General features: G+C 38.3%; 1 protein-coding gene across 1 annotated transcript in view; it reads left to right on the forward strand.

Moving 5' to 3' along the window:
• The window catches only part of Wdr49 (WD repeat domain 49), a 121,950-nt gene that overhangs the window by 29,197 nt on the left and 76,204 nt on the right, over nt 1–16,549 (forward strand). Inside the window, exons 5-6 of the mRNA XM_042678861.1 lie at nt 4,654–4,821; nt 6,394–6,542. Coding sequence (XP_042534795.1) covers nt 4,654–4,821; nt 6,394–6,542 — 317 coding nt within the window. The remainder of the gene's footprint in view (nt 1–4,653; nt 4,822–6,393; nt 6,543–16,549) is intronic.

Below are 16,549 nucleotides of genomic sequence, written 5' to 3' on the forward strand. Positions count from 1 at the left end.
CTCAGACTCTTTTATCCTTCAATAAGTTGCTTTCTGGCATTAAGAGAATTCTAGTATCAAAGGCCAGTTAAACTCATTCACATGAAAGGAACAGAAGCTAAAAAGAAAACCCCAAAGTAGGTATTACCCAACATAGTGTTATGAATTATGATGATGATGATGATGATGAAAAGAACTTAAGGAATTACCTGAAAAAACAGGTAGAGAGTGGTTTCTTAGTCCCAACTCACCGGCAGTTATAAATTCATAATCTAAGTTCCTCAGATCTGCTATGATTGGAAGATTTATGAATAATAATGGGAGGTTCTTTAAATCTTGCTATTTTATAAGAAATTTTGTGAATGAATTTCTTTTTTTTATTGTTAAAATACCGTACAGAGGGGTTACATGGGCAAGGTAATGAGTATATTTCTTATCAAGCATTGTTGCCTCCTCCTTTGTTTCCCCTTCCCATCCCTTCCCATCCTCCCCCCCCTACCCTCAGCCAAAGTTGTAAAGTTCGTTTTTCGACATAATGTCTTGTACATCTCATTGTTGCAATGGGTCCACCTGTATCCCTATTTAAACAATTTGTTTTTTTCCCTTCCCCTCCATAAATTATACCAACATCAAATACAGTGAAAACAGGGGTTATTCCGTGGGGGAGGGACATACAAAGCAACAAAGAAATCATCTTATAAACATGTTAGAAACAATCGCATGAAAGAAAAAAAATCTGAGTCCTTATCTTGGGGTTCATTTTGCCTAACATCAATTTATCTGACCATCTCCTTGTCTCAGACATATACTAGTAATTGCAAATAAGGGAAACCATGGGACCTATGTTTCTTTGGGCCTGGCTTACTTCACTTAATATAATTTTTTCCAAGTCTGTGAATGCATTTCTTCTGATGGAGAGAGGCTGTATTATCCATCAGATAGCCAAAGGTGTGGCCTTTGAAAACTCAAGAACCATGGATTAGTCCTGTGGAGATTACAATGGTATTAATACTCTATCTGGGATGTAATCTATCACCTTGTTATTTTGTGTGTGTGTGTGTGTGTGTGTGTGTGTGTGTTTCATTGGTGATAAAAGTCTCACAGATTTTCCTGCTTGGGCTGGCTTTGAACTACAATTCTCAAAACTCAGCATTCTGAGTAACTAGAACTACAGGTGTAAGCCATCGGAGCCTGGCCTGCCTCACTACTTTTAAGTATAGCTCCCAGGGAGTCTCTAAGCAGCAGTGTGTGAACAATACAAAATCTCAAGTTTACAGAGAGCAGGTGAGAGAGTGATTAGTGTACAATACTAAAACTGGAGAAGTTCTGTTCTGGTTGACAAGGGATCATGTCTTTTCTTCTGTGTTTGTATTCAGGCTTTGCCCACAACTAATTCACGGAGCTCGGATGTGTAAAATAGTATGTTGTGTAGTATTCCACCAAACTCAGAGGTAATCTCTAGACTCTAGAACTGAGCTTGTGACAATCATTTGCTGCCTTTGGTGCAAACTGGGACCTGTGGGTGGGACTTCCTCTTTAATCACAAGATAAAGAAATAGAGTACTCCTCTTTTTCAATGATGGACTTTACATTTTGCTTCATACCCTGGAGTTTTGTCATGACCTTTTACTGATTGAAGTGCTATCTTTTAAAAAGAATTTTTAATACTGAAATAATTATTTTTAAGTAATTATACAAAGAAGGTTCAATCCCAGTGCTATAATTTTGTTTCTGAAACTCTGAATAATAATACATATTGCTTCTTTTTCTAATTCCTATTGTAATTTCTGTATCTCTCAATGTATCATTCTACTACATGCTAAAATAGTCCCTTGTTGTTTTGTTTATGCATCTTTACTGTCAAGTTTGGAGCTATATGATTATGATTGTATCTATTTCTTTTTTTTTACTGCAAAAGAGGTGCAGTAATGCCCAATAAGGCTTTGAGAATGGGGTGACATGTCTTAAGAGAGAATATCAATAGATGCCAGTTTCAGTCTCTTTAATGTAGTTATAAATTGGTTATGTAAAGACATTTATTTTCTTTGGAGATAGGTATGAAATATATTTCAGTAAGTAGTTCACATGCCAATATCAGATCTTAGATGAATAAATCCTAGTTGCCTTTAGAAACAACCCAATAGAGTTGGTCAGAGGAAAAGGGATGCATTAAGCCACGCTCTGACTCTCAAAATTTCCTCAGCTTTAGTAATTATTTGGAATTTGTGTGTGCATATGTATATTTGTATACTTATATATGTATATATATCCATATGTATATATGTATATCAAGCTAAGTCCATCAAAGTACCAAAATAATAAAATTAAATGCTCTAAAACTTGTAAGTCTATTTGCACAAAGGTCCCTGTCTTAGTTTGTTCAAACTGCTATAACGCAGTGAACAAAAGAAATTTATTTTTACTGTTGTTTAAGTAGGGAAGCCCAAGGTTATAGTGCTGCAGATTTAGTGTTGGGTGAAGGCTTTTTCCTGATTTATCAATGGTGCTTTCAAGCTGTGTACTTAAGAATAGCAGAAGGGAGCTGGGCGCTGGTGGCTCACTCCTGTAATCCTAGCTACTCATGAGGCTGAGATCTAAGGATCGCAGTTCAAAGCCAGCCCAGGCAGGAAAGTCTGTGAGACTCTTATCTTCAATTAACCACCACCAGAAAAGCAGAAGTGGTGTTATGACTCAAGTGGTAGAGCACTAGCCTCAAGCTGAAGAGCTGGACAGTGCCCAGGTCCAGAATGCAAGCACCATGGCCAAAAAAAAAAGAACAGTGGAAGGGAAAAGGAAACTACCCACCTAACACTTCTGTGTGTATGTGTGTGTGTGTGTGTGTGTGTGTGTGTGTGTGTATGTGTGTGTGTGAGTGTGTGTTTGTGTATGTGTGTGTGTGCATATGTGTGTATGTGTGAGTATGTGTGTGCTGGTTCAGCTCCACTTTCAGGTTTTAGTGGTTAATTAGAGATAGTTCATGGGCTTTCCCTCCTCCAACCTCCTCTTCCTGAGTATTGAGTGTTATATAGCATCACACTTATGCCTAGCCTCACATTTATAAGGGCACTAACTCCATCCTGAGCATTCTTCTCATATGACCTAATTATCTCACCTCTGATGACGATCACTTAGAAGGTTAATATTTCAACATATATATTTGGGAGAATATAAGCTCTCAACCGCAGCCATACCCATTAAAGATCTGTTTTCAAAGCTATCAACAAGTTAGCCTGCCTTTTTCAGTCCAATCAGTAATGCATGCATTATGTGAATAGTAAAGTAAAGATCATTCAGTGAGAGGACACAGACTCCTATGTTAGAGAAAAGATATGCTATTATTCAAAGAAGAGTAAGAAGCATAAGGATTGGCACATTTGTTTCTGTTCCTCTTGGCCCAAATCCATAAAGTCAACAAAGATGGCTCCAAATGAATGCCCGCACATGAATACATTGCATTATAGCAGAGATATTCGCCGAACGTAGAGAACTCTGAATTGTTTATACTGTACAGAGGCATGACCCCCGTCTGCATCAGGACAAACTACTGTCTTATGATTCTTGGCCTGTAATTTGCACCAAAAGGGAGACACTAGCTATACTCTGAGTTGTTTGCTATACGAACATCTCAGCAGAGAATTTGAAACAAAGGGTAGTGGATTGTTAAGTGCAAACATGCTCATTGTCCACTAAGGTTTATCTTCTAAGACTATTGTGGATTCTTTGTAATAACCAGACAAGAATATTCTTAAGAGACAGTCTGTTAACACAACTTCCTTTGAAGCTATGCCCAATGACAGAAATTTTCCTTGGGAGAAGCAGCAATTTGATATTGAGGTCAAGTCCAAAATCTTTTCAATTTTGGGCCAAAATGATGACCTATGCACAATGCACACAAGAAACCTTCCTGTAAGTGGAGGGCTGAGTGGTTTAAGGCTGGTCAGGGGACAGACCCCTTTTGGAACTTGTGATTCTGACAGCAAAAGGACAGTACTTGTGAAAAAGTCAGTGGAGTCACTCTCCTTTCTTGGAGAGGAGGATTTTACCTGCATACGTGCACGCACACACACACACACACACACACACACACACACATATACACACACACCCCACCACCACCAACAATAAAAACAACAACAAACCCTCAAAACACAGCCACTCTGACCCAAATCTCTAGCTGTGCTTTGGACTGACTCTCTACCTTTTTACTCTCAAGCACTCTAGAGCTGTCAAAATGTAAGTGATCTGTCCATTTGAGCATTCACTTGACCTTTAGGGAGCAGCAGATGGTTGCTAAGTTCTTGTCTGCCTGCTCCCTGCCCAGAAGGAAGAACACAGGAATTTGGTCAATCACTCATTTTATGTCTCCAGAATCCCATATGATGATTGTGATTAAAATTATTTCTTACCATGTGTCCTATAAAAATAATTTAAGATATCCCTAGAGTGGGAGGCAAGTCAGAATGCAGAATTTGCTGTGATTTCTCACTGTAAATTCCTTGTTAGGAGTGACAATGGGATGAATGAGTTGTTTTCTGTCTGTTGTGATGTATCATCCTAATCAAGAGTTTATAGCAGAGCCTGTTTAAATATTTTTGTTTTACTAATATCTTGTGAAAAAGCAGCTAAAGAGTATTCTCCTCTTTTTTTAAAAATCTTTTTTGTTTTTCTGTCTAGTTACTTACAATGCATCGTTGGATGCTATTATTTCTGGCACAACCACCGGTACAAACAGTGTGGTGCTAGCTTGGAGAGAGAAATCAAAAAAACATCTTAAAATGACTTCCTTCAACATTGCCCAGGGCGTTCATGGTTTTGATTACCACTCTCGGCTCAATTTAATTGGTATGTAAAATAAATCATGATAACGATGAAGGCCTCGTAAATTGTCTAGGAGGCAGATTTGTATTCATGGATCCTCTCTACCTTGTTGCTTTATTGCCACTGAGACCAAGATGAGCAGCTCATATTTTATTGCCTGAGATTGCCTGATAATGATGCAGTGCATGCGATAGACATTGGGGCGAAAATATGAGAAAGTCCCCCCCCAAAAGTGTTTTAATTTACAATGAGTGGGGGATGGGAAGTGATAGAAAAGATGGTTGGTGCAGTGTCTGCTATTGTATCACAAATGGTTCTGCCTGAATACATCATTCTCTTGGTTATAATTGCTGCTACTGACCACAAACCACACACACACACACACACACACACACACACACACACAGTACAACATATAGGAAAACTTCCAATTACCTTTCAAATTCACTCAATAATGATTTTTCAAATGTTTCCACTTATCCTAGCTTTAGCGTATTGAGGAAGAATTATGCTGAGGCAAAAGAGTTCATTTTTGCTGAGGATATAGAAATGGGTTCAGGCCATTCTGTATTTAAATGGTGTATCTCAACATTCTGAAAACTGTTAATTTTTATGTGTGTGTGTACATTTTGACACACACACAATCACACAAAAGATATGTGCTTGGGACACTAAAGGGTGGTTACAGAGAACCAGAGGATGCGCAAGGTACCCTCATTCCACAGCCATTGTTCATGTGAAGCATAGGGGTATTTGCTGAAGGGTAAATGGCTAAAATTCTCAACCATCATAGCCACCAGTTAGGATCTTAAAATAATTTGAATACAGGCCTAGAAATATGACACCCAAGTTTCCAAGGAGCCCCATGGGTTTGGTAGAGATGGGTAGAGAGGTTGGTGAGTCAACTGGACAGGAGACTCAAACCACCCTCATGTTATGGAGTGAAAACTTAATTCAATCTCTGCATATCAATGACCATTTGTATTTGCCACTATGCTGGACACGTAAGTGCGAATGATCTCAGCTCCACAGTTAGTCCTAACCCAGGGAGAACCAGAAAACAAATTCTGCATTCCACATCCTTAGTAAGTACAGATGTCTCGCTCTTGAAGTGCTTCCCGAGTACCACTAAGTCTTATTTAAAGCATCTACCAGTACTACAGCAGGACAAAAGGATATTTGTGACAGTTGTACATGCTTAACCATTGAAATGATGGTGAAAGTAATTTGTTCCTCGTATTTTTTAAAATTAAATTTGTGAACTGTCAATATGATTTCATTCCACCTTGCTATCTACATTGCTATACTGTGCTTTCTGGAGAGAAGAAGGGTTCCATTTCCCTCTTGGGCTGATGTTTGGTTCCTAAAGGAGACCGGTATTTTTCCTTCCTGCTCATGCATGCCCCTTTCCCTTAGGCCAATACCCCTTTCTTTCTAATCTGTGCATTGGTTGGAGCTCATATATTTTCACAGCTGACTTTAGTGTGCAATGCAAGATCTTCCTTCATTTTGGACAGAGTGCATTCGTGTTCATCAGAAGGCATTGATCAACTTATGGACATTAAAACCCAGATTTTCTTTCTTCATTCTGATTAGCGACTGCTGGCATTAACAATAAAGTTTGTCTTTGGAATCCGTATGTGGTTTCTAAACCAGTTGGGGAACTCCGGGGTCACTCAGCCAGTGTAATAGCTGTCCAGTTCTTTTCTGAAAGAAAACAACTTTTCAGCTTCTCCAGAGATAAAGTAAGTAACATTGTGTATTTCATTTCTTTACTTATATCTCTCCACTTTTACCTGAGCTCTACCGTGGTTCTTGGATTTCTCTGAGCGATGATGCCACATATACTGTTTAACCATGATGTAGAAATAAAGTGTTTATTGATGATTACTTAATAATAGTCCTGTGCAACTGGACAAAATATTTCATTAAATTTTTGTTCAAACTACTTATCAATGGATTTAATCCTTTATTATTTTGGTGTTGGTCTTGAGGCTTATACTCAGTGTCTGAGCACTGTTCCTAAGCATTGTTGCTCAAGGCTAGCAATCTACTACTTGGGCCTACAGCTCCATCTTTGGTTTTCTGGTGGTTAATTGGAAATAAGAGTCTTATGGATTTTCCTGCTTGTGCTAGCTTTAAACCAAGATCTTCAGATCTCAGCTTCCTGTATAGCCAGTATTATAGGCGTGACCCACTGGGACCTGGTAGATTTAATCCTTTTTATTGGGGTCTTGATCTATCAGATCTTGGGAGTTCCCAAAGTTCTCACTAATTTAATAAGAAAAACTGGGCATGTGGTTCCAGACTTGTTTTTTGGTCGATGTTACACAGTACAGCCAGTTAGCTATTATGGTTTGATATTTTTGAGACTCATTGAATTAGAAATCTAGATTAATGTGATGAATATGAAGCACATTTTACTTAAAGTTATCTGTCAAGTTCTCATTGACAATATGGACAAGTTTTTTTTGTTGTATTTTGCAGTGTTGGGTTTCAATCTAGGGCCTTGTACATGCTAAGCAGGTACTCTATCACTTAGGTCTTGATGACCAATTTTAAATATGGTTGAACTTTATGGTGCTAGAACCAAACAATCTAAGTTGGATTTTGAGCACACTACAGATATTCATTAGGGAAATTGCTTAAATCTCTACAAGTCTTATCTTTTGTGTCTCTGTAAGACTTTCCTTTTACATGATTTGGGGTGTCATGGGGCCTGAACTCTGGGTCTGGGCGCTGTCCTTCAGCTCTTCAGCTCAAGGCTAGAACTCTACCACTTGAGCCACAGCACCACTTCCTGTTTTTTCTGCTAATGTGGTGCTGAGGAATTGAACCCAGGGCCTCATGCATGCAAGGCAAGCATTGTACCACTGAGCCACCTTCCTAGCCCTTTTTTACATGATTTTTGAGCATGATTTTTGTAAGCATACAGTTACAACTATGATAGGTTTTGAGATATTCGGTTATTGGAGATAAAGCTAATAAGCTTATTGAGAACAAATCACTGAGGCTCAGTAAATCCTAATTTTTTTTTTATTGTGAAAATACTGTACAGAGGGGTTACAATTACATGGGCAAGATAATGAGTACATTTCTTACCAAGCATTGTTGCCTCCTCCTCCTTTGTTTCCCCTTCCCATCCCATCCTCCCCCTGCCCCCCTGCCCAACCCTCCTCCCCTCCCCTACCAAAGTTGTAAAGTTCGTTTTCGACATAACGACTTGTACATCTCATTGTTGCAATGGGTACACCTGTGTCTCTATTTAAACGATTTGTTTTTTTCCCTTCCCCTCCACAAACTATAACAACATCAAATACAGTGAAAGCAGGGGTTATACTGTGGGGGAGGGACATACAAAGCAACAAAGAAATAATCTTATAAATGTGTTAGAAACAATCGCATGAAAGAAAAAAAAAAACATTTGAATACATATCCTAGGGTTCATTTCCCTAACATCAACTTATCTGAAGATCTTCACTAGCTGTACAACAGACAAGGGTCTCATATCTAAAATATACCTGGAACTCAAAAAATTAAGTCCCCCAACAACAAATCTTCAAAGAAACAACTGCCCAATCAATAAGTGGGCTAAAGACTTAAAGAGAAACTTCTCCTAATTTTATTCTATGCTAAAGTAGGATAAATTTTATAGAAACAATACTCAAATTAGGTAGAAATTAATCTTCAACTCCATAGCCATTAACCAGTCTAACATCCTTCCAAAGTTACTTATTTTATGATTTTTACCTATGTAATTTTTTCTCTTTTCGTGTAAATTTTACTAACCAATAGCTAATCCCTGTTGATTCGACCATCAGGTGCTCAACATTAATTTCACCTGTCCATCTAATTAAAACTCTTGTCTCTCCCACCACCACATATTGCAAATATTTCCTAAAATGTTTGTCTCCCAGCTGCCATCCATTTTTACTAGCTAGGTAACCTGCTGGAAGAATTGTCCAATCCCTGATCTCTGCCATCCTTTGAATTATCATCCCAAATCCTCAACTTTCATGCAAAGCCCTCCTCTGATTTATCAGGCTATTTCCTTCCTTGGTTTCCTTTCACTCATGTAATGTTGCCATGTGATGGGCTGTTCCCACCATCCAGTTTCTCCTGCCTCCAGTTCCCTGACTTGCCTTATCTGACAGAGGCCTACATGTCTTCCAGTCTTGGGAGAGGGTCTTGCTTCTATTAGGTGTTTCTTTCTATGCAATTCCATTGCAGTTGAGTGTTCTTCATTACCGCTTGTGACACTCCGGCTTCCTTAAGGAGGTTGGTGACTTTGTAGCTTGTGTCTTGGTGCCTACTTCAGTTCTGAACACCTGGTCAAGTTCATTTGGTGATCACTTCTTGACACCTTGAAGTGAAGACAAATTGTGGGGCTTCTACAGGGCAAAGAATCTCTGAAGGAAATGGTTTATGATACCCTCGTTAGATTTAGTTGTTCTACTTTTTGAGGTCTCTTAACACTATTTTTTAACTTGAATGACTGATCTTAACCCAGTCAGAATTATTGGCTCAAGCAATGTAGAAGTGCATTGTCTCTTTCATTAGATTTTGATTGCTTGAGCACAAAGATTTTTTTCCTGCAATCATTTCTGTGTTCCCTAGACCTAAAAACTATTGGTGTATTAAAAGCATCCATGTTTAACACATGCTGAAGATAATCTGTGAAATAGTATAGCTGTTAAGTAAATGACCACATTTACAAGTTAGGGGCTGCCTCTTTGTTTGATTTTTGTACATATATGATCATCAATATGTGAAGTGAGTAGGTCCTTATCAAAAATGAGCATAGTACAAATGCCTGATATTGTATCATTATTAAACGCCTGATATTGTATCATTATTACCTTGGAAAGGTTTTTTTATAACTTTTAAAGCAAGAAAAGCAAGTCCTGAGAGTTATATAAATGATTATGTACAACTTTCCTTAATATTAAGCCTAGACACTTTCAAGGGCAGTTTTGCCCATCAGTCTTTATTTTGAGTTTTAAGCCATTACATCATAATAAAGATTGTCATGCTGTTGATCACATTATTACGAGTCCATGCCATCCTGATAAATGGATGATAATCTCAATTCTTATGTCTGAAGCAAACAACAATGCTTTCTGCTACCGTTCTGCTGATTGTCATAAAATTCTTTCTGGATATTTTATAGAACTGGAGCTCAGCCAGAAAATAGGGAGAATGAAAAAGCATCTTTTTCTTCTTCTTCTTCTTGTTTTCCAAAGAGCCTTTGATCGAATCACATTTTGTCTGATGAGATGATTTACAAACCAGAGAAAGATCTCAATAATTTCCTCCGAAAATGATCTGAGGTTTAAGTTCTGTTAAAGATTGTACAGTTGATGCTTCCCAGTGATGACTGAATAATAATTTTATTCCTTTAGAATCTGGCATCAAACAACATAATAGCCCAGTTGCTCTTTGCTTTGGCCTCCAAACTAGTTTTTCTGAAAACAGCAGTCAGTCTAGCAAGGCCCTGCTGGGAGCCAGTAATTTGGTCATTTGGAGGAGGAACTACCAGGGGAGAAAAAGGATTTTCAGGGCCTTGGAGAAAATTTCTCAATTGGGGGCCAACATTGAGCTGAATCCAGCTTTTCTAGTGTGCATAACTGTTCTCTCCAGGGCTACTAATCCTGATCTGGCCACCAGAATTGGATTCGTTTGTAAGTTAATACTTTGAGCTCTGATTTTTTCCCCCCCCAGAGCCTGGCATCTGTCTTCCAGAACTAAAGTTGGCAGAGAAAACAGGTGACTGTGTCTGTGACTACAACTTATCTATTTATCTTTTCTTTATACTACTCTCTCCAACTCCTAGCTATTCATCAATTAGAGGAACTTAACTTGCACAAATTAATGAGTTAATTCTCTTTGGTAAAAATTGCAAGCAAGGAGAAGGCATGTAGAACAAATATGGCCTTTTCTCATTTCTCCTTCAAATCAATTTTTCTCCAAGAAATAACAATTGCCAACATTTGAATTAAGTGAATATGTTGCAGCATTCCACTTCATGCATTATTTTAATGTTAATAATAATGTTAATATTAATAATAATGTGAACATGGTGTTATGCTATATTACCCTGTTTATCTGTACAAATACTTATCAGTTTATCTGGAAGTAGTATCACACAAAATGCATTTTTTATCTTTCTCTAAACAAAAATCTCTTGGAGATACTTTTATATTTGTAAATTTAATTAATTTTTTCTCTGAACTTCAAAAGGTTATAAAGGGGGTTACAATTTAATGTGTGTGTCTAAGTGCCCAGTGCACTTCCTCTGAGTCTTGAAGACTTTCATACCTGATCTGTGATTCTCCATGTCTCAGCTTCCTGAGTAGCTGGAATGACAGATGTGAGCCATACCTCCAGCCTATCAAAATTATATATTCTTGTTTAATAATTCCAATATGTGGAGTCCTTGATGATATAACCCTGATATGTGCAATTCTGGCTCTTCTACCTCTGATTAACTTGTTTCCTTTTCTGATGCTTGGTTATGCTTATTGCCATCACGTTTTTTTACAGTTAGCGATCTCAAGGCATGTTGAGGAACTAAATGAGATGCTTTCCTCCAGAGGAGATAAGTGATTGTTTCTGCACCGAGAAAAAGGGGAAAATGACTTACTTGGGCTCCTGCCTGGCCCTTAGATGTTCAGGCAGCAGTGTGGCTGCCTGATTCCTTGCCACTTGACCCCACTCAGAGCCTTCCTGTGGTCTCTTCATTTATGTCTACTGTTTACTGTCTCTATCTTAGGCATGTTTCCTTTTCTTTTTTTTTTTTTTTTTGCTTTTTTGGGTCCGGTCGTGGGGCCTGAACTCTGGGCCTGGGCGCTGTCCCTCAGCTCTTCAGCTCAAGGCTAGCGCTTTAACCACTGGAGCCACAGCACCACCTCTGGCTTTTTATTTTCTGCTTATGTGGTGCTGAGGAATCGAACCCAGGGTCTCAAGCATGCAAGGCAAGTGCTCTACCACTGAGCCACCTTCCCAGTCCCCGCATGTTTCCTTTTCTCTTTTCCTTACTTCTTTTGGATGCATGGAGCTAGCATCTCTCCCTGAAAGCCCCACCAGGCAAGAGAAACTATGTCTCAGAGCTTTCTCTTTGAAGCAAGAAGTCCTCTTGCAAGATCTTGCTTTCAGTGATCATCGAATCACACTTTCTTGTTCTAGCTATTGTCATTTCTTTCAAAGTTGTGGGTAGCATAAATCTTGAGTGAAAAGCGTTTTAAATTAAAACTTCACTTCAAAAGGGAAACTGATCTTTGAACAGCAGAGTGAGGAGAAACTTGGCTTTAGAGATAGGAAAATGTTAGTTACCACTTTCAATGCTAAGTGAAGAATGATCATGACAAAACAATCAGAATAATTGAAAATTGGAAACTCATCAAATAATCTTACATTTTGAAAACAACCACGAGTCTGAAATAAAATGTTGGCATTAGTTATATTGCTTGCCAGGTTTGGCCTGAGTAGTATGATGTGGTAAGGAGTATTTTGGCTGTTTCAAGTTGCTAAAGATAGAGCATACAGGGCTGGGAAGGTGGCTCAGTGGTAGAGTGCTTGCCTTGCATGCATGAGGCCCTGGGTTCGATTCCTCAGCACCACATAAGCAAAAAAGAAAAAGCCGGAAGTGGCGCTGTGGCTCAAGTGGTAGAGTGCTAGCCTTGAGCTCAAGAGCTGAGGGATAGCACCTAGGCCCAGAGTTCAGGCCCCATGACTGGACCAAAAAATACACACACACACACACACACACACACACACACACAAAGATAGAGCATACAACCAGCAGATAATAGCAAACTAAGTCATAGAGTTGTGTGTCTTTTCTCACTTTTGTTGAAAATAACTAGAAGAGAGGGTGAGAGAGATAATAGATGATAGATTGAGAGAGAGAGAGAGAAGGAAAGAGACAGAGAAAGGAGAAAGACAGAGAGACAGAGAAAGATAGACATAGATTGATGAGATATTGTAGATAGATTTTTAAAAATTTAATTTAATTTTTTAAATTTACTTTTATCATCAAGGTGATGTACAGAGGGGTTATAGTTACATAAGTAAGGCAGTGAGTACATTTCTTCTTGAACATGGTTACTCTTTTCTTCATTTTTCTCCTACTTTCTATCCCCCCATCCCCCGCCCCAGTTATAGAGTTCATTTCTATTGTCTTGTGAGTATCATGTTGCATTGGTTCAACCTTTGTCATTTTTTCTCACCATTTTGTTGTTCCCCTTCCCTTCCTTAACTCAGATAAACGTATATAAAATACACAGGGTACCAAAATCAAATGCAGTGACAACAAGGTATACACCATAGGGGGGAAAAAGAAAAAAAAATGAAAGAAAAAAGAAATAACTTTACATAGTACATTAAAAACAACAACAAAGAAAAACTTCCTGTTTACATATCTTGGGGTTCATTTCACTTTGCATCATCTTATATGGTCATATGTACATAGGTATTGAGTTATTGGGATCTTCTGCTAGGACAATCTGAGAGATATACTAATAGATAGATTTTATTTTATTTTATCGTGAAAATATTGTACAGAGGGGTCACAATTACATGGGCAAGATAGTGAGTACATTTCTTATCAAGTTTTGTAGCCTCCTCCTTTGTTTACCCTTCCCATGCCTTCCCAGCCTCCCCCCCCCCCCCGTCCTCCCACCCAATCCTCCCCACCCCCCCCACCAAGATTGTAAAGTTCATTTTCAACATGACAACTTGTACTTCTCATTGTTGCAACGGGTCCACCTGTATCCTTATTTAAACGACTTGTTTTTCCCCTTCCCCTCCACAAATTATACCGACATCAAATACAGTGAAAGCAGGGGTTATACTGTGGGGGAAGGACATACAAAGCAACAAAGAAATAATCTTATAAATGCTTTAGAAACAAATGCATGAAAGAAAAAAAGATTTAAATACATATCTTAGGGTTCATTCCCTAACATCACCTTATCTGACCTTTTCTGCTTGACTCATATATATACTAGATATTGCAACTAAGGGAAACCATGGGACCTATTTTATTTATTTTTTGCCAGTTGTGGGGCCTGAACTCTGGGCCTGGGCGCTGTCCCTCAGCTCTTCAGCTCAAGGCTAGCACTCTAGCACTTGAGCCACAGCGCCACTTCTGGCCTTTTCTGCTTATGTGGTGCTGAGGAATTGAACCCAGGGCCTCATGCACGCAAGGCAAGCATTCTACCACTGAGCCACCTTCCCAGCCCTAATAGATAGATTTTTGTGAGACAGCGGGAAGGATAGACAGAGAGAAATGAATATTGAGAGATATTGAGATAGGGAGAAAGATAGATTGTGTATGTGTGTGTGTGTGTGTGTGTGTGTGTGTGTGATAGAGAGTGAGAAGATAATCATTAAGGTAACTTTTAAAGATGAATAGCACAGTAAACAATTTTAATTTCGCTCATTTTAAGTTTTACTTCATTCCTGAGGGGCAAGTTATTAAAGAATAAAAACTATTATATGATTTTAAGAAAAAAATTAGCTGACATATTCACTAGAAAATGTCTGCAGGAAGAAATGTACTCACTATCTTGCCCATGTAATTGTAATCCCTCTGTACAGTATTTTCACAATAAAAAAAGTTTAACAACAACAAAAAAAGAAAAAGTTTGCAGGTATGTATCATGTCAAAAAACATTGCCTTTGTTTTCACTGATTATGCTCTTGAGGATTTTGGAGGGCTTAAATTCTTAACAAATGCAACATAAAGGTGTAATCCATAAAGGTATATTCAAGCTCCAGTCCCTTAGCTCTTCAGCTCAAGGCTAGCACTCTACTATTTGAGCCACAGTGCTCCTTCCAGTTTTCTGGTGGTTAATTGGAGATAAGAGTCTCGTAGACTTTCCTGCCCAGGCTGGCTTTGAATCATGACCCTCAGATCTCAGCCTCCTGAATAGCTAGAATTACAGGTGTGAGCTACCAGCCTGGCCCTGTTTACCTATTATCTGCACGAGGACCATATGTTTTTGTGGATTATTCTAAAGGACTGTGCTAAGGTAATGCAGTTTTCAAAATCCCCAAGAAATCACATTCAAGCCCCACCTCGTCTCTTTCTGGTTTTGTTACTCTTTTCTTATTTCTCTCTTTTACAGAATGTTACATATGTCTGATGAAACTGAACAAGCCTCCTTTCAATCATATCATTTGAATCCATTTTCTATTTCTTCACTTTTTTGACAGTATTAGGAAATGTAACAACTCTTGTTTCTAATCACCATACTTGGAATTAAATTGCAAGTAGGTAAATAAGGCTGGTCCATCTTTTTCATTGAACAGAAAAAAAGGTTATCCATCCATCCATCCATCCATCCATCCATCCATTTATTCCTCCATCCATCCATCCTTTTATCCATCCATCCATCCATCCATCCATCCATCCATCCATCCATCCATCCATCCATCCACCCATCCATCCATCCATTCTTTTATCCATCCATCCATCCATCCATCCATCCATCCATCTAGCCATCCATATACTCACCTCTCCATAAGTTTACACACTTGTGAATGTAATATTGGTAGTTCCAAAGAAAATAATTATTTGTTTACAAAGGTTTTGTCATGATCTGTGAATTGCAGTGGTGGTCTTGATGTTTGGAAGGGATGTGGGGATTCTCATCAGGGCCAGCATGCAGGTGTCATTCTCCTACATCTGAATAGGGTCCGCACTGTGTACCTTTGTGAAAGCATTTGAATTCCTGTCATCTTGGAATATTGAGAGAATGGATTGGACAATTTCACCCCATTCTAGACTGATTTTCAGAGCAAAAAGGGGCCTCTTCAGCAGAGAGGTGAAATGGACAGATAAAATCATATACCTGAGCTGACAAATTCTGTTTTAGTCCTTTAAAACAGGATTCAGAGAGTCTGAAGTCTTAGAACACTGGTTTCTAGATCTTACATATATAAGATAGTATTTGCCCACAATCCTGTATTAAGAAAAGGTAACAATGAAACAAGACAATGAATATGAAGAACAATGTCATCATCATTATGCAGAATGCTATGTCTTACCATAACATAAAAATTTAAGCTTATTACTGCTAATGTAAAAGTGAAGGTGAAATGAGACCCAAAGAGATTCTCTATATGAGCCTGACTGAATCTGAGTTGGGATGGAAACCACAGGTCCTTAGATCTCACATAAGTAGACATAGTTACAGAAAATTGTAGAAAATATATATAATATATGCATACATTTTGTTATATATATATACATAGACATATATATGTATATATGTATATATATATGTACATATATATATATATATATATATATATATTCTACAACAGTTTTTTTTGTGTGTGTATTGGTTCTGGGGCTTAAACTGAGGTCCTGGGTGCTATCCCTGAGCATTTTTGTTCAAGGCTGGTACTCTACTACTTGAGCCACAGCTCCACTTTCAACTTTTTGTTGGTTAATTGGAGATGAGAATCTCCCTGACTTTCCTGAGTTGGCTTCAAATCTCAACCCCAGATCTCAGCTTCCTGGGTGGGCAGGATTTACAGGCATGAGTCACAAGCACCCTGCCAATGATACCGATTTAAAAGTACCAAATATTCCATTGTAATTTTATCAGTCTGTTTTTTTTCATATTAAGAAAGAACATATCTCTAGAATATTTGGAATGGAAATAGTAGATCTGTTATTTTTCTAAATTGTCACATAATTCAATTTTTTAAGTTAACTTAAATATAAGTGGAGATCTTGTGA

This window comes from Dipodomys spectabilis, unplaced genomic scaffold (assembly GCF_019054845.1).
Source record: "Dipodomys spectabilis isolate Male_0828 unplaced genomic scaffold, ASM1905484v1 ptg000050l, whole genome shotgun sequence".
NCBI classification, from domain to species: Eukaryota; Metazoa; Chordata; class Mammalia; order Rodentia; family Heteromyidae; genus Dipodomys; species Dipodomys spectabilis.